The 23,517-nt window shown below is 35.7% G+C and overlaps 2 protein-coding genes and 1 pseudogene across 2 annotated transcripts; 2 read left to right on the forward strand and 1 right to left on the reverse strand.

The window, feature by feature from the left end:
* Nucleotides 1–5,748: 5,748 nt before the first annotated feature.
* LOC118029132 (wall-associated receptor kinase-like 8) lies at nucleotides 5,749–8,771 on the forward strand. The gene is made up of 3 exons (XM_035032946.2): nucleotides 5,749–6,702; nucleotides 6,875–6,988; nucleotides 7,392–8,771. Exons 1-3 carry the CDS (start codon nucleotides 5,817–5,819, stop codon nucleotides 8,606–8,608), a joined length of 2,217 nt encoding a protein of 738 aa, XP_034888837.1. The 5' UTR covers nucleotides 5,749–5,816; the 3' UTR covers nucleotides 8,609–8,771.
* Nucleotides 8,772–8,991: 220 nt separating this feature from the next.
* LOC118029139 (wall-associated receptor kinase-like 10) lies at nucleotides 8,992–20,060 on the forward strand (annotated as a pseudogene).
* A 496-nt stretch (nucleotides 20,061–20,556) lies between these two features.
* Nucleotides 20,557–21,435, reverse strand: LOC118029126 (probable CCR4-associated factor 1 homolog 11). The gene has a single exon (XM_035032941.2). It carries the CDS (start codon nucleotides 21,433–21,435, stop codon nucleotides 20,557–20,559), a length of 879 nt encoding a protein of 292 aa, XP_034888832.1.
* Nucleotides 21,436–23,517: the final 2,082 nt, after the last annotated feature.

Raw genomic sequence — 23,517 nt, forward strand, 5'->3', positions numbered from 1 at the left:
ATTTTGGAATGTAATATTCATGTCTTTACTTTCAGTGTAAATCCTTTTGTTTTGGAAAAAATCAAGTAGAAGGTGTAATAGGTAGTGGATGTATTATATATATGTATAGTTATTTGTATGACCAAATCATTTTCAAAATGATAAGATAAGATTTATTATAGACATAATATGACTCTTAATCTTAATGTTGTATTTATGGAGTTTAAAGGCATATATGTTGTTAGTAAGCATTTATCATGTTTGTGATGAATTTGTTTATCTTTTGGGTTATTTTGGGAGTACATTTATGTTGATTTACTAATTAATAAGTAGAAGTATTGCGTTATTGTTTGATGACTGGAATGTGATCCGGGATGATTGGATCAAGATAGAAGTCATAATGACATATAATAGAAGTGTTGTCGATAACTTGGTACCAACAAAAATAGAGGAAACTTTGCCAAAAAAATTTTTTATTTAAAAAAACCCATAAATTTAGACATATTAACCAATACTTGACATTGGTAAAGAAATGTTTGGAGTTTTCATGACATTATGATTTGAGGGCGTTACAGTTTCTCTCTCCTCACTACAGCCCCTCCCGCGTGTTTTTTTTCTTCTTCTTTTGCTTCCTCTGCCGCCAGCCACCATCTCTATCATAGCCTCAGCCACCATTTCTAACCACAACCGGCCACCAAGCAGCCACCGTGATCTTCTTTCTCTTCTCCTTCCAACATTTCTCTCTCCTCTGCAACTTTTCTTCTTCCCGTCGTGACCTGCAACTAGCTCCAACCGCTGGCAACCAACTCTTCCACCGTCCTCAACCAGACTAATGACGGCATCCACCACCACGCCAGGTTTTCCGCCCTCTCTCCCCTTCCCCTTCTTCTTCTTCTTCTTCTTCTTCTTCCTGCGTGAACAGTAGGCGTGAATTATATATATATATATATATATATATATATATATATATTATATATATATATATATATATATATATATATATAAGTTTGTGTGTGTGTGTGTGTGTCTCTTATAATATTTTTAAAAAATAAAAAATAAAAAATCCCAAAATCATTTAAAAAAAATGTGATTTTCTCGCATAATTTTCTACCAATTTTGTATAATATTGGCTTGTATATTTACACTGTAAAATACAAATCCGATATTAAAATACTCGGTTTTCTCCCAAATATTTCATAAATAATAATAATAATAATAATAAATATTTGGTTGCAAAATCCTAACATGTTTCTAAGCATATTTTTCATAAAAAAAACAAAAATAAAAAAATTACTTCTTTTTTCATGTTTAAAAAATAAAAAATGGATATCATAACCAGTTTATGATTATTCATTAGGATTTGGCCAACATGTTAAAAATCTTTTTTTCAATTTTTTTAGGATCTAGATGTTGACTTTAATATTTGTGGGTTGTAAAATTACACGATAAAGTACACCCTCAGGTATTAAAGATACAAGGTGTAGAAATGCGATGCTAAAATTCAGACTTTAGAACGGTTATGATTTAACCCAATAAGATAGAGACTTTCTCATGAAGAGAGATCTGCCTTGAGCCTAAGAAAAGACCAACAGAAACCCAACTCAGAAAAAACAATCAAACAACAATGCAGCTTACCTTAGGTAGGGTGTACTAGGGGTGATGTGTCTTCCCCATGCACAACCAGTCCTTTAATCAGACTCTCGCAGATCACAGGTTCTTAGTGACCATAATACTAGGTGGCAACTCCTTAATATTAATCATAATTTTATAATTAAATCCAAAAAACATTCCCAACATACCACACCTCACACAGGAGGCACGATAAAGGGCCTCTGTCATCGCAAGACGATGTCGCGTCGCTCGCGCTGAACGACACAACTGTTAAGATTAGGAATGTAGTGAGGTTTGTTAGATCTTCTCCTTTTAGACAACTTGTTTTTAACTAATGTGCAGAGAGGTTGAAAATTAGGAGTAAAAAATCTGTTTGCTTGGATGTTGTAACTAGATGGAACTCTACATATATGATGCTAGATGCGGCTGATAAATTTGATGTGGTTTTTATGAGTTTAGAAGAAACCAATCCTAGGTATTTGAGTTACTTTCAGGTTGATTCAAAAGGGAAACAAAAAACTCAGGTGCTCTTTTTTAAGAAGATTGGGAGAAGGCTAGATCTTTTGTTAAGTTCTTGAAACTATTTTAAATGGTTACAATGAAATTTTCTAGCTCGTTGTATGTGACATCTAATTCTTTCTTCTATAAATTGATTTCTATGCACACAAGCATATTTCAACTTTATAGAAGTGAAGATGTTTATATATGTAAAATGAGCAAGAATATGATGGCAGAGTATAAAAAATATTGGGGGGATCAAGATACATAATTTTTTTTTGTATGTGGCTATTGTGTTAGATCCACATTTCAAATTGAAGTATATGAGATTTTGTTTTGGAAGATTGTATGATGTTGAAGAGGCTGAAAATTTTACAATTAAGGTTAAAGATACTTTGCTAAGGTTGTTTGAGCATTATATGAATGTTGATGAGAATGTTGAGGTTGTTCATAGTGTTGGAACTAGTATAAATGAAAATGTTAATGTTGATTTAACGGTGGTAAATGATGATATATTGGATGACTTAGCTTCTCAATTCAAAAAACATTTAGAGGAAGAAGACGATGTCAAAAAAAAAAAAATAAGGTTGAGAGGTATTTGGGCGATGATTGTGAGGATCCTAATGATTTTAAATTAGATATTTTGGGTTGGTGGAGGTGTAATGCTACAAAATACAAGATTCTTTCTAAGGTGACACAACACATGTTTGCTATCTCGGTATCTATAATTGTTTTTGAAGCAGCATTCAGTATTGACAGTCGTATATTAGATCTATTTCGAAGCTCTTTATCTCCATCGATAATGCAAGCACTTGTTTGTTGTCATAATTGGTTGAGTTTAGCACCAATTCCAATCAACATCAGAACCTTCATGTGTTATATGAAAAATTTGAGATGATTGAGTCAGGTAATTTTTTTGACAAATTTAAATGTAGTTATTTTATAATATCATTTATTTACATATGTTTAATCTAACATTTTAATTTATGTTTATGTAAAATTTGGAAAAAGTTTAAAAATCTCAACTGATTGTTTGTAAGTTGTATTGATGATGTTGGTATAATCTTGGAATATAATTGTTTTGGGTAATTAATTTACTTTACCTTGTTAATTCCTTTTAAAATTTTGCATTGCTAATTTTTTTAATAGTCGAACTCTAATATGTTGCTAATTTGCTAGTATTTCTTTATAGCATTAACCTTGCTGGATCTTTTGGTTTTTGCTATTGCTAGAGGTTTTGGATGCTGTTGTAGTGCTGGTACTGGATTTTTTTCTTCAAAGTATACTGAATATTTATGATAATTTATTACTAGTTGCTATTTGCTAATGTAAAGTTTTTAAAAATCCATAAAAAAAAAAATCCAGAGTGGAGAGAAAAAATTGAAGAAACGAAATCTAAAAATAACACCGTCAAATAAAAGTTCTCCTTATTAATGTTTTACTTTGTTTTGGAACAAAGAATATAGTACACTCCGACTGATAGCGAGGCGCAGGGTAATTACTTAGTAATTTAACTATTGTATTTTCATAGAAGTTTAAATAATCTAAGACGGTGCTACAAATTTATTTATTTTTCTGTTTTACTTTTCAACAAAAAAAAAACCCCAATATAACTCTTAAATTAAAGCTTATATATTTCAAGTAATTTTGTCCGTTGATTAAATCAATTTTTTTATAGAAATTCTATATCATGGAGAAACTTAACCGAAATTTCCAATGTGAAATCTCAAACCCTAATCCTCAAAATTAAGCATACTGCATGTTTATTTGTTTAATTCACATCAAAATAGCAACAAGGGAAAAGAAAAACGGACACACGTGTGTTTTACAGCGATTCAGCAAACTTTATTTTTATTATACAATAACAACGGGAAAAATGCAATCATCTAATCCCGTTGACAAGTCTTCTTAAATCACCATGTTTCAATATTTATCAGTGGTTCACATTGGAAGATAACGGAGATGATGTATCCCAGTCATGATTGCTTGCATCATTCATGACGTTTTTCTTTTCTCTTCATATATATTTTACAGTTTTGTTGAATATTTGGCTCTTTTTGAGACAGTCCAATTATCCTCTCCAATTTTATGTGACTTCTCTCATTCAAGGTTGACTTTTCCCATTCAAATTCAAGTATCTTTTTCCAATATCAGCAACAAAGATAACATCATATCTGTTTAATTTGTTCTCTCTAGTTTAGTACTATTTTATAGTTCTGAAATTTCAAAAAGAGAAAAATTGAATTTAATTTATTAACATGTTGCTAAGATAGTGTTAGGTACTATCTCAAAAAAAAAAAAAAAAAAACGATGGACATGGTTGGGCGGGATAGAAGAGACATGTTTCATGTCTTTCTTGTATCATTTTTAACTGAGATTTTTTTTTTTTTTTTATCACGAGAAAAAAAATATTGCCATTCTCTTAAAAACCAGGATCATGAAATAAGGAAAATGAAGTTTAAAATCAAAATTAAATTTTATAAATTATTAAAGATTGAAAGTTTATAATTTTAAAAGTTAAGGGATAAAGTATATATTTAGCCATAATTTAAGAATTTCTTTGAAATTTCTCCTCCCCTTTTTTGAAGCCAAATTGTCCGCATTGTAGAAGAAAGAAGGTAAATTTTTTTATTTACAACAATCCCACTATTTTAAATATCCTACATGTTATTTCCATCGAATACTTGGCCGTCGGTAAATTTTCTCGGGCATATTTATTCTTTTAATTGTCCACTGTTTTACACTAATTACTAGACCTATTCATGGTTCGGTTCGATTTAGTTAGAATCATAAAACCAACTAAATTAAGTAATTTATATTTTTAAACTTTCAAACCAAACCGAACTGAATTCTGGGTCAAACTGAACCTGTTCGGTTCGGTTAAATTCAGTTTTTTGGCTTAAAAAACCAGGAAACTTAATCATTAAATTAATGGGTTTTTTTTTTAACTTTTTTAAATGAGCTTAGATTAAATTGGGCTTTTAAATTTTTTTGTTGGGCTAAGTTTATAGGCTTTTTAATCAAAACTCTCTAAAATTTTCTAATGTGATTTAGTTTGTTATAAGCTTTTTAATGAAATTAAAAGATTGATATTTTTTTGAAATGTTTATAATAAAAATAAATTTAAAATGCTTCACATCTTGCTATCTTATTATTTTTAACATGCAAAGAAATAAGCTATAAAAATCTAAATTAATATAATATGTATGATGCATAATCAAATTTTGAAAACCTCAAATTAAAAGAGGCGTTCACACAAACGACTTTTCTTCCCCCGTTTTATTCATAGCATCTCGTCTGCACGCTACCTTTCTATCTTTAATATCTCTATTTCCGAGTTCCAACACATTTAAGTGGTTCAAAACCTACTGTTTCTTCTCTTTACTTTTAGACTAATCGTCTTTGAATTAAAAGTCCTAATTTATAGTCTTGTGGAATTTATACATTATTAATCGAAGCTTGGAAGTTGGGAAGAAACATCCTAGCTCTAAATCCTACGAATACTCGAATTAAAAATATGGAAGGCCACCATATTATATATATATAGATAGATTGAGAGAGAACTTTTCATTGTGTTTACTCTTTTTAAGGTAGTCTTCTCTGTCTCAATTAGTATTTTTTTCTTACATATATAGGGGGCAACGAAAAGATCTTCCCCCCCCCCCCCTCTCTCTCCTCTTCCATTATTGATCTCCAGCAGCATCTAAATCTGCAATAGAAGGGAAGGCATGATTCCTCGTAGTGTCTCTCTAATTTTTCTTCTGCTATTTCTAGTCCCGGAAATAGCGACTGTATCAGCACTTATGACGAAGCCTAATTGTTCAGAGACTTGTGGAAACATTAGCATCCCTTTTCCATTTGGAATAGGAGCAGGTTGTTACATGAATGACTGGTTCTCAGTTGATTGCAACAAAACAACTGCGGATTCTCCCAGCAGGGCTTTCTTAAGAAGAATCAACATGGAGGTCTTCAAGATTTCATTAGGGAACAGTAGGGTTCGAGTAAACAGTCCAATAATTTCCTCCGGCTGTTCTGGTAGAGGTGCCAACTTAGCCTTTAATATGACTGGAAGTCCTTTCGTCTTCTCTTCGTTAAATATCTTCATCGCAATGGGCTGCAACAATCGTGCTTTATTGAACCAAATTGAGCCAGAAATTGTTGGGTGCACGTCAACTTGCGGTGCTAATAACTTGACTAGTTCTAGTACAGAAGGTAAAAAAAAGAGGTACTGTTCTGGTAACAATTGCTGCCAGACCAGAATTCCCTGGAATCTCCAGGTGTTCAGTGCAAGTTTGGGGACCACAGAGGACCCTAATGATCAAGGAAGAAATCAATGCAAGGTAGCTTTTATAGTAGACAGAGCATGGTCCCTGGACAACATAAAAAGTCCCGAGGCGGTGCAAGATTTGCAGCATGTCCCAGTATTCCTGGATTGGTTTATTTATAGTGATGACATCCGTGTGGAGAATTCTGATGCAAAGAATTGCAGCCCCCCTGTAACATTAGTTTCTGGTAGGTGGGGTTTGAGTAAAATAACATTGCATTCCAATTCAACTAATTGTAGTTGCAACCTGGGCTATGATGGCAATCCGTATCTTCCTGATGGATGCACTGGTATGATTCGAACACGCTTAATGTGATTTAATCTTTCTTTCTTAAAAAAAAAATAATGGAGTACTGAAGCTTTAGAATAGAGTTGAAGCATAAATTCACCATGCAATATCATTCTACTTTTGGATGGCTCCAAGCACATGAACATACTCACTCATTGGATTTCCTGAATCAGATATTGATGAGTGCAAAAATCCCAATGGAAATTGGTGTTCGGGGATGACAAAATGTGTGAATGTACCGGGTGGGTACAAGTGCGAGCTCGACAAAGCTAAGATCACTTTCTTGAGTAAGTTCCTGTCTCTTAATTCTTTTTTTCCTTCGTAATTTATAGGAACCTGAAACATTGGTTTAGAGGATAAATTGTGTTTGGGAGAGTAGAAATTATATATTTTCACTTGTCTGAGAGGATGGAAAGGGAGCTACGAGAAAATTGTCGTCCATGACTCCCTTTTTTATCTCCCCAAAACGGATAGAATGAGGCAATGATGATACAGTACTTTCTTAATTATTAATTTACATATTTTCCCTTCTCTAACCCTTGGTTCTCCTGTAAATCAAAGCATACGATATAATTTTTTAATGATAACAGAATACACGGCAGAAGGTTACCTCAACCCAAAAAAGATTTAATAATACGTATGTATGTATCTAACAATTTTTTATTTTTTTTCTCTTGCGAGCAATGGCAGTTCTAGGTGCGGCCACTGGATTGTTGTTGCTGCTTGTTGGTATTTGGCGGTTATATAAACTTGTAAAAAAACGGAAGAACATTGAACTGAAGAAGAAGTTCTTCAAACAAAATGGTGGTTTATTGCTGCAGCAGCAATTATCATCAAGTGATGGAAGCATTCAGAAAACAAAAATATTTACTTCCAAGGAGCTGGAAAAGGCAACCGATCGTTTTAATGATAATAGAATACTTGGTCAAGGTGGCCAAGGAACTGTTTATAAAGGAATGCTAGCAGATGGAATGATCGTTGCTGTCAAAAAATCCAAAATGGTGGATGAAGAAAAGTTGGAAGAATTTATCAATGAGGTCGTCATCCTTTCACAAGTAAATCACAGAAATGTGGTCAAGTTGCTAGGTTGTTGTTTAGAGACGGAGGTTCCTCTGCTAGTCTATGAATTCATTCCCAATGGAAATCTCTTTGAGTATATTCATGACCAGAAGGAGGAGTTCGAGTTTTCATGGGAAATGCGACTAAGGATTGCTACTGAAGTTGCTAGGGCACTTTCTTATCTTCATTCCGCAGCCTCCATTCCGGTTTATCACCGTGATATCAAGTCTACAAATATAATGTTAGATGAGAAGTTCAGAGCAAAAGTATCAGATTTCGGAACTTCAAGATCAATCGCCATTGATCAAACTCATCTAACCACTCATGTTCAAGGCACTTTTGGATACTTTGACCCAGAGTACTTCCAGTCTAGCAAGTTTACCGGAAAAAGTGACGTCTACAGTTTTGGTGTTGTTCTTGCAGAGCTCTTGAGTGGGCAAAAACCAATTTCTTATGAAAGGTCGGAAGAAAGGGGAAGTTTAGCCACTCATTTTATTCTTTTGATGGAAGAGAACAAGATATTTGATATTCTTGATGAACGAATTACGGGGCAGGACCGTGACGAAGAAGTTATCGCAGTCGCTAAGCTTGCAAGAAGATGCTTGAACTTGAATGGAAGGAAACGGCCAACAATGAGAGAAGTCGCGATAGAGTTGGAGCAGATTGGGCTGTCAAAAGGAGCTCTTCATGCACAACAAAGTAGTAAAGAACTTGAAAACATCAGGGATGGAGTTCCCAACGCATGGGAAATTGCTGGGACTCCTACTTCAGTAACAATTGGCGATTTTAGAAATGGCACGGCTCCATCTTTGGATGTCCAAGCATTGATTTCTCACGAAACATGGTGATTAAGTACATCCATGGCATTTATGTTCATTTGATTTGCATGAGTTTTAGACAATTTTAAGATTTTCTCGTTGTATTTCCCTTCATCAGGCGTTCCTAAACTAATCGAACAACATATATGTATAATTAGTATTTTGTGCCTACTCCCAGCAAAAGTTACTCTACATCCGAAAGTTGAAAGATTATATTTTAGTTTCAATAATAGTTATTAAATTTTCTCTATTTTAGTTCTTAATTTTTTAAATTATAAACTTTTAGTTCTTAATAATTTATAAAATTCAATTTCAGTCATAAATTTCTTTATTTATTCGTCCCAGTTTAAAAGAATGGCTAAATTCTCACTGTAAAGAAAAAAAATCTCGATTAAAATCGATTCAAGAAAAACATGAAACATGTCTCTTTTATCCAAACTATGTCCATCATTTTTTTATCTTGAGATAGTATCAAGTATCAACCGCTATTTTAGCAACGTGTTACTGAATTAAATTTTTTTCTGAATATTGGAGATGGTGCTGCCGTTGTCAAAGGTCCAATTATGTCCTCCAGTTGTTCCGGTAGGCAATCCGATGAACTTGGAGGGAAGTCCTTTCTTTTTCTCCTTCAGTAATCTGTTCATTGCAGTCGGCTGCAACATCCGTGCTCTATTGACAGAGATTGGGCCCCAAGTCAGTGGATGCGACTCAACATGCGTTCCCTGCTATAATCATACAACCATTATTTTTGGGCAAGAAATTGATAGTCTCTGTTCTGGTAAGCACTGCTGCGTAGCCAGAGCTCCTTTCAGGATGCAGGTTTTTAATCCGAGTCTAGAAACTAAAAATGAGAGTCAAGACAGCAGTGGATGCAAGCTTACTTTCCTAGCAGACCAAGAATGGGTTGCGTTCTCCGATATAAACAATCTGCAAGTGTTTCATGATCGGGCATATGTTCCGGTGGTGCTGGCTTGGGTGATGGATTACAAGCTTTGGAAATATGACCCCAAGACCACGAGTTGCAAATATTTCCTTCTTCAGCACTCTTTGAATTTAGCATACGAACAAGGGCGGAGCCTTTCACAAGGCTCCGTTGGGCTGTAGCCCAGGTAGGATTAAAAAAAAAAAAACTAAAAAAAAAAACTCTGGTGAGTCAAATTTGCCTCTTCCGAGTCATCAATGTTGCAGCCACTCAGTTACTTTTCTTCGCCATAACCAACAATATGTTCACAGTTGTTAGTGATGATGCCTAAGCCCTTTACCACCTCACTCATCATGCTAGGACCTCGCCAAACCATGTATGTTTTGATCTCTAGAGACCGACTATCTGGTCGATATTATATGGCAGCCTGAGCTTATCAAGGTGCAAAAAATGCACCATTTGATAGCTCTACAACCAGGGGTGAAGGTATGTTAAAGGTTTGGGTGGGTTTCTAGGTTAAGATTTTATCAATATTTTTTTACTAGTTTTATATATGAAAAAATTTATAATTCTCGATTGAGTTATTCATTTTTTTTGAAAATTTACGTGGAGCCTTTTAATATAATATTTTAACTTGGGTTAAAATTTCAGAATTTTTGGAGAAATTCAGAAATTTGATGAAAAATCACAATTTGACTAGTTTTTTATGTTATTGCACGTAATTCTCAATCTGACCATCGGATTGAGCTTAAATTTTACGAGGGATCTTAAACTATATTGAATAAAATTTGCTTAAAATTTTAGGATGAACGAGGCTTGGTAATGCTAATCACTACAAGATTTTACAGTTTTACCGACGGAAATATTCCGTCGGTGTGTGATAGAACTTTCGTCGGTAAAGTATTTACCGACTATATTACCGACGGAATACTCCCGTCGGAATACCTTTTGTCGGTGATTTCACATTCCGTCGCTATATCGGTCGGAAATACAAAAAAAACTTTTACCGACGGTTTTACCGACAGACCGTGCGCGCCAAAAAAAAAAAGTTTCCCGCTTGGAATATACCGACGGAATATTTTCCGTCGGTGTTATAAAAAGACCGACAGACTAACTCCGTCGGCAAAAGTGTCGGTGATATTTTATACCGACCGAATATTTCCGTCGGTATATACGTCGGTAAATTTATACCGACGGATTTGTTCCGTCGGTGATGGTCGGTGACGTGGCAGACACTGTCCAATGCCGACGGAGTTTTTCCGTCGGTAAATCCCTGTGTAATTGTTTTTTTTTAAAATTTTTTTTTAATTATTTTGAAAAAATAATATAAATTAATGGTAACACAAACCAATTATGCAAATAAAATTTATATTAAGCAACAAAAACTCAAAGTGAAATAATATTCATTACGAAATGAATGTGTTTCAAAAAAACATTAAATAAAATTTTAAATGTAAATAATGTTTATTAAAAATTAATATAAAGGTGGAGGAGGAGGAGGAGGAGGAGGAGGAGGATGGGGGTTAGGCGGCCAAAAAGGATTAGGCGTACATGTTCCACCTTGTGTCATGTTTATGACCATTTGCCGAAGCTCTTCATAGGCCGCTCTTTGTTGTTCAGACTCTGCTCTGTGTTGTTCGTTCGCCAATCTTTGCTCTTCTTTGAGTTGTGTGTATGCCTCTGATAGGTGGTCGCACCTTTGCTGCAAGGCCACAAACTCCTTAGATTGGGAGCTCGATACAAATTGGGAGCTCCCAGCGGTTGAAGCAGTACCGGTCGACCGCAAGTTGGCCGCGGTAGTGTTGGAGAGCCCGTAAACCTGATTTTTATCGGGTCCACTTGACGATCTAGCCTCCATCCACAAATCCGGATCGAATTCCGGATGGGTCGATGGATCGTCCCCATCTCTCCCTCAACCGATTATTATAGGTCTCCTGAAAAAAAAAATCATCATATTCAATTCAATAAACATAATAATAACTTACAAAATAAAATGGTTGAACAAACATACCACAAAATGTTGAGCACGGTTGTCAACGAACTGTTGCGTCCCCTTTTGGCGGTCATGACTTCGCATGTGCATCTCTGCAAACAGCTCCATAGGGCTCGGCTCACGTCCAAGAGACGTAGCCTATAATGAAAAAAATGTATTAACAACAAATTAATTGAACGATATATTTCATTTAAATTAATCTTACCATCCGTTTCGCATGTGCAGAAAACAGAACGGAGCCGCCGGTGTGCGTTGTCACCGAGCCATGAATTGGCCGATTCCGGTTGCCAGCATCGGACTGTGAGCGTCGAGTGAACCACTCAGACGTCACGTGCTGAAGATAGTGCGGCCATATATCTTCCGGGATGTATATTGGTTTGAAATCCCTCCAAACCGCAACATCGTTCCAGCCTTGGAACCCCTTATCCCTCGTTGTTTTTTTTGCTTTTTTCGGGGTGTCATACCAAAAATCACGCAACCTAATTCACGCACGAAAAAATTACATTTCGAAACATAAATAATTATGTAAAAAAAAGTCGTATTGGTTTTCAATGTTACCTAATTACCGCATGATTTTCCCACACCCTCCTCACAACAGTGTCATGTTCATCATCCCAGTAGAATCGATGCTGTATATAAAAAAATAATTTTTTAAAATGTTAATAATTTATTTACAATTATAACTAGAATTTATTAGAAATAAGCTGAAAATTATATATTAACACGAACCTCAAATCTACGAAACCATACATTGATTTGAGGCATCCATTTAGGATGTCTGGATATCTGACTCCATTGAAACAATGAAATCTCCATCGACGCTTTAAACGCCGATGATATTACTCGGGCGGCCTCAATGTTTGTGAACCTGAAAAGAAATGAAATTAATTTGTAATTACTTCATAAATTATGTTTTAAATTTGTTTTTTTTATATAAAAAAAAACTAAAACCTTAACAAACTTACATTGAAAGATCGTCCTTCCACTGTGCCTCGTACTGGCGGGTAAATTGATTCCGCTTCGAAGGCACGCCGCTTCTGCGATGTGAAACATCGCTGGAAGAGGCAGCATCGGTTGACGGCGCAGGTGGTGTAGGTGCCTCTTCTTGAGAGGCACCTAAGGAAACATCATCATCGCTGCTAGACGAACTTGATTCGACTGGACGTGAACGACCAGCTCTGGATTTCATTCTCCGCATCTAAACAATTTATATAAAATAATTGTATAATAAAATTCAAAAGTTAAAAAAAAATCGGCAGCACCTCCCCTATACTGGATACTACCCAAATCCACAAACCTGCAAATATTAACAATAGCCACAACCAATTGAACCAATCTATACTAATTATTCCAACATATTCAACTATTAATCCTAAGATAAATTCAACGTTAACAATTACAATTCACAAATTAATCAGTAATTATATTCAAAACAATAAAAAATATGACAAAAAATAAATTCAATAAATTCAACAAATTATAATTCAACAAAATTAATCATTTTAATTCAACATTAACAATTATAATTCAACAAATTAATCAATAATTATATTCAAAACAATAAAAAATATGACAAAAAAATAAATTCAATAAATTCAACAAATTATACTTCAACAAATTAATCATTATAATTATGACAACAAAACAATAAAAAATATTCAAAAAATTCAAAAAAAAAACCTACATCAATAAAAGGAACGAAACATACATACCTTAATAATGTGACAAATTCAAAACTTTATCTACATTACCAAAAAAAAACACCAAAACAACAAAATAACAAAAATAAAAACAACTAAAAATAAATTAAAAGTAAATAAATTAAATTGGAAATCGATAATTATTCCAACAAACGCAATTATTAATTCTAAGGTAAATTCAACATTAACAATATTAATTCAATAAATTAATCAATAATTATATAGGCAATACAACAATAAATTATATTCAATAAATTAAAAAAAAATATAGACTAACAATTAAATTAACAAATATTCAACAAATTCAAAAAAATTCAAATATTCAACTTTAACTAATTCTAAGTTAAATTAACTAATAACAATTCTAACAACATAACAAAAAAAAATATTCAAAAAATTAAAAAAAAACCTACATCAAGAAAAGGAACGAAATATACATACCTTAATAATGTGTCAAATTCAAAACTTTATCTACATTGCAACAAAAAACACCAAAACAACAAAAATAAAAACAACTAAAAATAAAATAAAATAAAATAAATTAGAAAAAAAACACATACCTTTTAATATGATGAAGATTTACAACACCAAATCTTGCTAGAGATTAAAGGTGAAAGTGTTTAAGGATTGAGGGGAAAAAAATGAAAAATCTGAGGTGAAAAACGGAGGAGAAGCGAAGCGGCGGGGAGAAGAAGAAAAAATGAGGCGAAGCGGCGAGGGCTGGAACTTATAGGGCAGTTTTACCGACGGACTCACCGATGGAATTTATATCCGTCGGTAAAAGGTAAAAAATTCTGTCGGTAACAGGTCAAAAATCCGTCGGTATTTTTTCAATTTCACCCCGAATTTTTAAAAGCCCTCCATATTTTTCGCAGTCCGTCGGTGATTCCGTCGGTAATATGACAAGTTCAGAGGCGCATTAATTCACACACTTTGGAAATCGCGCGGTCCGTCGGTATTTCTGTCGGTAATATGTGTGACCGACAAATTACCGACGGACATATTCCGTCGGTATTAGCGTCGACAAATCTGTCGGTGAATCCGTTGGTCATTGTGGCATTTTGTTGTAAATATTTTCGAACTCTCTGTGATATACCGACGAAGTAGAATCCGTCGGTATACCCGTCGCTGATTGTGGCATTTTGTTGTAAATGTTTTCGAACTCTCTGTGAGATACCGACGGACTATAATCCGTCGGTGTATGTGTCGGTGAAGCCGTCGGTAATTTCGTCGGTGTTGGTGGCATTTCGCGTAATTAATTTCGAACTCTCTATGAGATATCGACGGATCACTATCCGTCGGTATTGACGTCGGTAAGATTGCATGATGCAGGAAAGGTTGTCTTTGTATTGCGTGTTTACCTTCCTGTAGAAACTTAACTGATAAACTGTCCATCACATAAACACAATAACCACATTGCTTAAACAGTAAATATTTTGTTTTACAAAATACATCATCTATAATCTAAATTACATGAGACAAATATTTTTACATAGGGCTTCATTTTTATAATTAGTCGGAATTTTCTTCTTCTTCCTCATTAATTGAATTGTCATCATCTTCATCGCAATCTTCAATATGGATATCATCTTCTTCATCGACATTTGCTTGTCCGCTAGAGCTGAGAACAACATTCAACTCCTCTCCGTCAATATCAACAAGACTATCATCGAGAACTCGAAAATTTGAATTTTCTTCCAATTCAATCGAAGGAGCAACTCGATATGGTTCAACCAACTCACGAACTTGAAAGACTTCATCTCGCACACTTGTGTCTTCGTTCTCATCCTGAACAACCTCGATACGACCCCGTGGTTTCGTTTTTAAAATGGAAAACCAATCAACTCTTGAACGATCTTTTCTAAATGAAGGGGTGTATGTGTAATAAACTTGTTGACATTGCTTTGCGAAAACAAAGACATCGTTTATGTTGCGGAGTCTAGCTTTTGAGTTGATTTCGACCAGACCATGGTGCGGATCAACTCTGATTCCTCTGTCCGTCGTGTCATACCAATAGCATTTGAATAAAAACACTTTATTCTGCTCGCTATGATATTGCAGTTCGACGACCTCTTCTAATCTACCATAGTAGTCAACTTCTAACTGGCTACTTGTGGATCCCTTAACACAAACACCGCAGTTGTATGTCTTTCTTCCTTGCCCGTATTCTTCAGTATGGAAAACATATCCATTGACAAAATACCCGTTGTAGCACCTAACTTTTCTTTCAGGGCCGAGGCTTAGTGAAGACAATGACTTGGGCGCACTCCTTCCCATTTGATAAACCTTGTAAATATATGTAATTAAATGTACATCAATACACGGTAAATGAACGAGAATCTCGTAATGACATGCATACGTTAGAATGAGTTTGTGATAGTGCTTACATGTGTTCTGAACCATGTGACAAATTGTTCATCTTGTAATTGAAAGATTTGGGATTCGGTCAGCTGCGAGTTATTGGAGAGCAAATATTATCGATGTTGCCTGCAAGTGATAATGAGTGTATGATATTACAATATATAATTAACAGTATATTACTGACAAAGTTTAATTAGTATTACACATATATAGACTTACTGAATAAATGGTCTCAGCTCATCACAGTTAAATAGAACATAGTTGTGTGCTTGTTTGAATTCTATTTCCGACAAATATATTCCTCTTACGGCATTTTTAGGTGTGGGTCGTCCAGTATTGGAGAATATTGACAAGTTCCCACTGGAAGGCACTTCACCGTCATCGTTATGCCGTGGAACGCGATTGATTTTTGTTCTCAGATGAGGTTCGAAATAGTACGAGATAAATGTTGATATCTCTTTAACAATATAGGCCTCAGATATCGAAGCCTCAACATGCGCCTTGTTCTTAACCTTTTTTTTTAGATTAAACAAGTACCTGCATTGAAGTACAATTCAAGTATTTTCAAATAAGAAAAACATAGAAAATACTTTAAGATATGAATTCCATTGCAACTGTAATATCTCACCGTTTGAATGGGTACATCCATCTATACTGAACCGGTCCTCCAGCTTTTGCCTCGAACGGTAGATGTATAGGGAGATGCTCCATTGAGTCAAAAAATGAAGGAGGGAATATCATCTCAAGTTTGCATAGTGTCTCGATAATATTCGTTTGAAGCATCTCAATGTGCTCAACATTCATCTTGCTGGAGCATATATCTCTGAAGAAATGACTGATCTCCGTTAGTGCATCCCATATTCCCTTTGGCAATAAATCACGAAAAGCTAATGGGATGAGTGTTTGCATAAACACGTGGCAGTCATGGCTCTTCATTCCATACAATCTGCAGTCCTCTATGTTAACAAGCTTTGATATGTTCGATGCATGTCCATCCGGGAAACGCAGACTCTTAAGCCATTTGTAGAATAGCAGTTGTGCGTTTTTCTCTAACACGAAGCTTGCCCTTGGTTTTGCAACCCGTGACTCGTCATAAACCAACTCCATATTTTTATGGTTACAGTATAAAGCTATATCCAATCTAGCCTTCATGTTGTCCTTTGTCTTCCCCTTCACATCCATGACGGTGTTGAAAATATTCTCAAACACGTTCTTTTCGATGTGCATGACATCAAGGTTATGGCGGAGAAGATTAGTCTTCCAATACGAAAGCTCCCAAAAGATACTTCGCTTTACCCAATTATGGGTAAAACCAAAACCAGTAAACTTTTGCTTACCTGATTGAAGGCCAAACACAATGTCACCGTACTCTGATACAACATGATGCAATTCTTCACCAGAAAGACGCAGGGATGCAACATCTTTTTCAACTCTACCAACAAAGAAATCTTTTCTGTTCTTTCTGAACCTGTGATTAAGTGGCAAGAAGCGACGGTGACAGTAAAAAAAAGAAGCTTTACCTCCGTTTGCTAGCGTGAATGCCTTGTTGTTTTCCATGCAGTATGGACATGCGAGTTTCCCATGCGTGCTCCAACCAGAAAGCATTCCATAAGCTGGAAAATCACTGATAGTCCACATCAAAGCCGCCCTCATAAGGAAATTTTGTTTCCTCGATATATCATAAGTCAGAGATCCGGAGGACCACAACTGCGCCAGCTCATCTATCAACGGTCGAAGACAAACATCTATATTCCGCCCCGGGCTGCTTGGACCGGGTATGACAGTAGATAGAAACATGAACTCCGGCCTCATACACATTCCTGGTGGCAAGTTATAAACTGTGAGAATGACCGGCCAACAAGAATAGGGAGCAACAAATGACCCAAATGGGTTGACCCGTCTGTACACAACCCAAGTCGAACATTCCTTGATTCAGTAGAAAAGTCAGGATGAACACTGTTAAAGCGTTTCCACGCTTCGCCGTTAGAAGGATGCGCCATCACACCATCAACGGCATCGTGTGTTTGGTGCCATGTCATGTGCTCAACAGTCCTTGGTGACATAAATAACCTCTGCAGTCTAGGTGTGATCGGGAAATATCTAAGTTTTTTATATATGCACTAGAGTCTTCCCCTGCCAGTTCTGGGTTTGTAACGGGAATGCCCGCATGTCATGCACTCGGTCATCTCAGCATTTTCAAGGTAGTATAACATGCAGAAGTTAGGGCACATGTCAATTTTCTGGTATCCTAAACCGAGGGGTTTCATCATGGACTTCACAGCATAGAAGTTCTCTTTGAGCCTGTTCCCTTCAGGTAAAATGCTTCTTGCCCAATCAATAATTTTGTCATACCCGGCCTCACTCAACCCGTGATCTGACTTGATGGTGAACACCTGTGCCACAGCCGATAATTTACTGTGGTTTGTGCAGCCATCCCATAATGGTTCGTCAGAATCTTTCAACAAATCAAAAAACCTAGCTGCCTCTGCATTAGGTTCTTCTTCTACGATTGGACATTGATTGACATTATCTTGATTCATTCTCATTGCATCCATAACCATGTTTCTGTAAGGATTAGTGTTGTCATTTGCCGCTTCATGCATGTTGCTAGCACTAGAAGTTGACCCAACCACCGTTTCTCCCATTCTCCTATTACTAACAAATACCTCTCCATGTGCATACCAACACTCGTAATCCTCCACAAACCCTTTGTGTAGAAGATGCATCATTACAACATCTGGATGCAGATACTTTTTATTTTGACACTTCCTGCATGGACACCTAATACCGCCTCCAGTAAAATTTCTGGGAATAGATGTTGCGAAATTAATAAAACCCTAAACCCCGTTACAATAATCCATCCTCCGCAATCCTTGGGGTGAATCTAGATACATCCATGAAAGATCATCCATGACTTCTATCGAACCTCTATAAAAAGGACCCATTAAGCAAGCTCTTAATTATTTCAAAACATAACATGTAATTCGGTAATTCTACAAATTAAGTTTTAACAATTTTCAAACAAATACAATCTTACAAAATCTAAAACAAACCATAACAAGTATAAAATTATACATTCATATACTACAAGTTTGTTTGAGAAATAACAATAAGACATGTACATCTACTAAAAAAAATACATATACTAAAAAAACAATAAAATTGACATTTAAATAATGTTAAAATTTTGAAAGATAGAATTACTTACAAAAAATGATAAAATCCGTCGGTAAATCAGAACACGGATGTTGTGACCACAAAACTTCAAGAAATACAACTTGTTGTGCTGAGATGAGGAAGATTTTTGTTTTGGGGCGAGGGGGGGCTGGTTATTTTGCAGATGGGGAGGGTTAGGATTAGGAAGAAGAAGGAGAAATGGGAGAGGAGAGTGACGGCAGAGTGGCCATACATTCACTTTTGCCGACGGACTTACCGACGGTTTTTATTCCGTCGGTGAATCAGTCTGCGAAACCGTCGGTACTTCTGACGGGCAATCGACACATCACCGCACGGACCTGCTATTCAAATCCCTCAGTGATTCCGTCGGTATTTTTAACGGTGCACCGGTCACGTCACCGGTACGGATCTGGCATTTCAAATCCGTCGGTGCTTCCGTCGGAAAAATCACCCGCCAAAACCTCCGCGCCACCTACCCGCCCTTTTTTCATTAATTCTAAATTTTCTGTCGGTAATTCGGTCGGTAATTACCGACCGAATGACCGAAGAATATTGTCCGTCAGTGATTTCGGCCGAAAAATACCGACAGAAAAAATTTCGTCGGTATGTCCGTTGGTATTTAGCGAATTTCTGGTGGTGAATAAAAAAAACCATCAAATAAAAGCAAAACGACTCATTAAGGGTAAAATGATTATTTATCATTAAAAAATAAAATAAATCAGCTCTTCCTTCATTTGATATGTTGACAATTGGGCAGGCATAATAGAAAAAGAAAAAAAAAAAAAAAGGCGAGAGACAAAGAGAGAAAAGTAAAGGAAAAAAAAAGTGAGAGACTAATCTTGTAAATTTACAAAGTCGAACTTATAAAACACTAAACTAAGAAAAAATCAAGTGAAGGAAGGAGGAATTGAAAGAGGGAAAAAATTTAATTACTTTGTTTTCCAGTTGACATGAGATTGTTATTTTATCCCGGTTGAGGGGTTGTTACAATATCGATTCACATTCGATCATAGATGAATTATATTCTACAAAACATTGAAGGATATTATAACTTTAATAATAAGTTTATTTTTACTTTCACTTCAATTTTATGTATTTTAAATTTATTTTTTAATATTTTAGGTTGTATATTTAAATTAAAACTTTACTGTTAACTTTAAAAATTCATATGCATAAGATAATGAATTATCCTAAAAAATATTTATAAAATATTTATATATTTATTTAATAGAAAAACTTTCTGGCTCTGCCCATGCATAGGAATGTTCTTGCCGGAATGGTTATAAGGGCAACCCTTACCTTGGGTGCGTCGGTAAAGTTACTGTTTAAGAAAAGACTTTATGTTGCTGCTTCGCTTTTAGCTCTTGATTTGATACCGTTTGTTTACATGGCATGCCAAAACAATGCGTACCCATGCCTGAGTTATAATTTCCTTACTGTACCCATTCCTCAACCACTTCTTATTTGGTCAATTTCATATAGCCTCTACGTACTGCTGGTGATAATCGATGCATTATGAACATCTACGTTATAACAATTAATTATACATTTTTTTGCCTGCAGGTATATCTAAGCAAAGCTACTGTAGCTCAAGTCCCTAGCTAGTTGCTATGACTATTGCTGTTATAGGCTTTCTCATTACTCTTTCTGACAAATCAATGCGAGATCTGGCTTTAAGGCAAACTTGAATTAATGCAAAACAAATTAGAATATATAGCTAATCAAGGAACTTGGATTAAAAAGTTTAAGCAAAAAAAAAAAGAGAGAGATGACGATGACACTGAATATTTTCTAGACCTGAGAGTACAACTCCATTGATATTCCTTCAAACTAGAGTGCTGCCCATGAATGTATCAGGTGCGTAAGTGAACCCTAACCAGCCTTCACACAGTCCAAACATCATTCCCTCATAGCCATTCAATTTCTCGAGATCAATTTTAGCACACGACTCCTTGAATCTCACGAATGTCTGAAGAGTTAACAAGCTATCAGATCCTGCCTGGTGCCTTCTTCCCGTTATTCGTTCAACACCAAGTAACATAGCCACCCTCTCCAATCCACCGTGCAAGCCACTAATGCATCCCATCATGAATTTTGTATCATAAACTCGAACCCCAAAGAAGAACCTCATCATCCCCAAAAAAGACCGCATATCACTTGGCAACTCTCGTTTAGTTAAAATCTTGATCAAGAATCCAAAATCATAAGCGCCATGAAAAGTAATCCAAGTTATTGAAGAATTATTGGAAACAAGTCCAGAACTCAAAATCAGCCTTCCAAAATCTGAGGAATCAATACCCTTCTCTCTGTTCTTCTTCAAATCAATACCTTGGAGTTCAAGTAACCCAATAGACTCTTCATTGTGATGATCGTGCTCGATATTGAAATCCTGGAAATTAAACTGCCACGCATAGTGGAATTCTGTTCCGAAACTTGGAAGATTTCCATGTGAATCAGAAAGAGTTATCCCAAGCTGAATTATTTTCAAGAGATCAACATTCCACTTCATGAGACAGTAGTTTTCATAGGGAGTGGCATGAGACAGCGAGCTCTTGTCACGATTTAATTGAAAGATAGTACCAGGGAATTCTGTGTCCAAAGCAACCAAGGGGAAGCGAGAGATCGCTTCCTTGATTAGAAAAAACTCATATACGAGGTTGTCTGCCCAGACTTCGCGCAGATGTACTGGTTTGCTGCTGTTCATCGTTGACGCTGTTGTGATTTGATTCATCGTTGACGCTGTTGTGATTTGAAGATCTAATGCAAGTTGAGCTATTTCAATGGCTTAGGTTGTCAATCTATAGCCAAGATCTAGTCCGAAGTTGATGAGGAGTGTATGGAATCCTTGTTTCTTCTGGTTTCCCATCTCAAAATTAAAAAAAGGTTTCCTGCCGTGAGAAGGATTGTCCTCATGGAGTTCGGTTTATAATTACAACCTCTTTATTTAATCAAAGGAGTCCTTAACGAATAAGACACTTAATTGCCTACCTAATATCCAATCAGGGAGGGATTAAAAAAACAAATTGCATGTATTGATGTTCAATCCATCTGTTTCAAAGATATTATTTCATTTAACTTTTCAGCAATTATTTACGTATCTTATTTCAAATTATTTTATTCATCATGTGAAACTAAAATAAGAGAGAATCTTGAGTGGAATAATTAAAATAAATTATAATTAGAGGTATAAAAGTAAAATCAAGTAATTAATTGTTTAATTTTTTTAATCATGGATTATAATTTTAGGACTGAAAGGTGAACACTATCTTTGAAATAAAAGGAGCGGTTTTCTGTGACAAATTATGATTTTTGCTAAATCAAGAAGACAAATTGTAGGTCTAAATTGTTCTTGATTGAGTTTTAAATTATATCAGGTAGAATGTACTAGCAAGTCAATCTATGATCTAATTAATTAATTTGGATACACCCAATTTAATATTTTTTTAAATAATATTATTTTAAAAAAATAATTCTTTAAAAAATCCTATTTTGAATTGATCTTGATCCACCTAAATTAATCCACATAACTGAAGATCAGTTGTTGTTTTTGTCACACGTCAAATTCGCGAAGCGTCGGTTGGCGATTTTTTTCTTTATGCGTTGCTTTGATTTGTCTGGTTCGTTGGAGTTGCCACTTAGTATTTAATTGAGGGCTAATAGAAAACCCGGATGTACTGGTCTTGTCAGAGATTCGCGGGTAAGGGATTAGTTGTGGTTAGGGAAGGTATTAACACCCCTAACGCACCCTACCAGAGGTAAGCTGCTTCGTAGTTTTGACATATTAAAGAAGTTTTAATAATTATTTTTTCATCGGATATTAGAAATACAACTTACGTATAAGTTAATAATTCTTGACCATGAGCAAATAAAAATATTAAATTCTTTTTTACCTCTATAATTTTATCATAAATAAAAAACAACAACCATAAAAAAAACATACAAACACACACATACACTTTCACTATATTCCTTTTGTTTTGTTTTCTTGTTTTTTTTTTTGTTACATCCACACTACAAATAATAAAAATTCAAATCTAAACAAAAAAAATACATTAAACAAATTTTAAAATTACAAAATAGCCCCAAAAATAGAATCAAGAACAGTGCAATCATGGAATAGTGTCAGGCCGACTTCTGGTCACCGAAAATAGTGGTGGCGCGTCTTCTCTACGTGCCGCCGCCACTAGCAGCGCGTGGGTCCATGTGCCGCCATAGGAAATTACATACAGCAGGTGGATCTGGAGCGGCTTCCTCCCCTCTTCCCTTCCACGTCGGCGGTGAGGAACAACATCACCCGTAAAGCCAAGAAAACACCACAAATAGTCGATTTGTTTTCTGTTTTAGATATGCTCTTTTTTTTGTCTACTATTCTTTTCTTCTTCCCCGGTGGCAGATCTTTGTGGAGGACCCAACATTGTGAGTGAGGAGGCGGCGTTGCTGCTATCACTTGTGGCCGCGGCGCTGCGACGGAGATGGGAGAGGTTGTTGGCGGTGTTGAGGCTGAGGAATGGATAGATCGGTGGATGTTGGTGTGGTGGAAGGAACGACTGTTGCCTCTGTGAGGGCTGACATCCTCGGTGACTGAAAGAGAGAAGATATCGCTGGGGAAGGTCAGTCTGTGCTTCTGGTGTTGCTTTTTTGTCACCAGCAGTGGAAGGGTTGAGGGAAAACCGAGAGAGAAGATGGACGATGGAAAAGGGAAAGGGAGAGTGACCGGGGCTGTATGGGTCGACTAGGAGAGAAAAATGGAGCTGCTGTGTCTTAGAGAAAGAGAGAGGCCATGGTT

This window comes from Populus alba, chromosome 1, assembly GCF_005239225.2.
Source record: "Populus alba chromosome 1, ASM523922v2, whole genome shotgun sequence".
Lineage (NCBI taxonomy): Eukaryota > Viridiplantae > Streptophyta > Magnoliopsida > Malpighiales > Salicaceae > Populus > Populus alba.

Bases quoted from the DNA above. Each gene is read 5' to 3' on its own strand.
- LOC118029132 (XM_035032946.2), top strand. From the start codon at position 5,817: ATGATTCCTCGTAGTGTCTCTCTAATTTTTCTTCTGCTATTTCTAGTC. The intron at 6,703-6,874 runs GTATGATTCGAA...TTCCTGAATCAG, and splicing joins TCTTCCTGATGGATGCACTG to ATATTGATGAGTGCAAAAAT. The intron at 6,989-7,391 runs GTAAGTTCCTGT...GAGCAATGGCAG, and splicing joins AGCTAAGATCACTTTCTTGA to TTCTAGGTGCGGCCACTGGA.
- LOC118029126 (XM_035032941.2), bottom strand. From the start codon at position 21,435: ATGAACAGCAGCAAACCAGTACATCTGCGCGAAGTCTGGGCAGACAAC.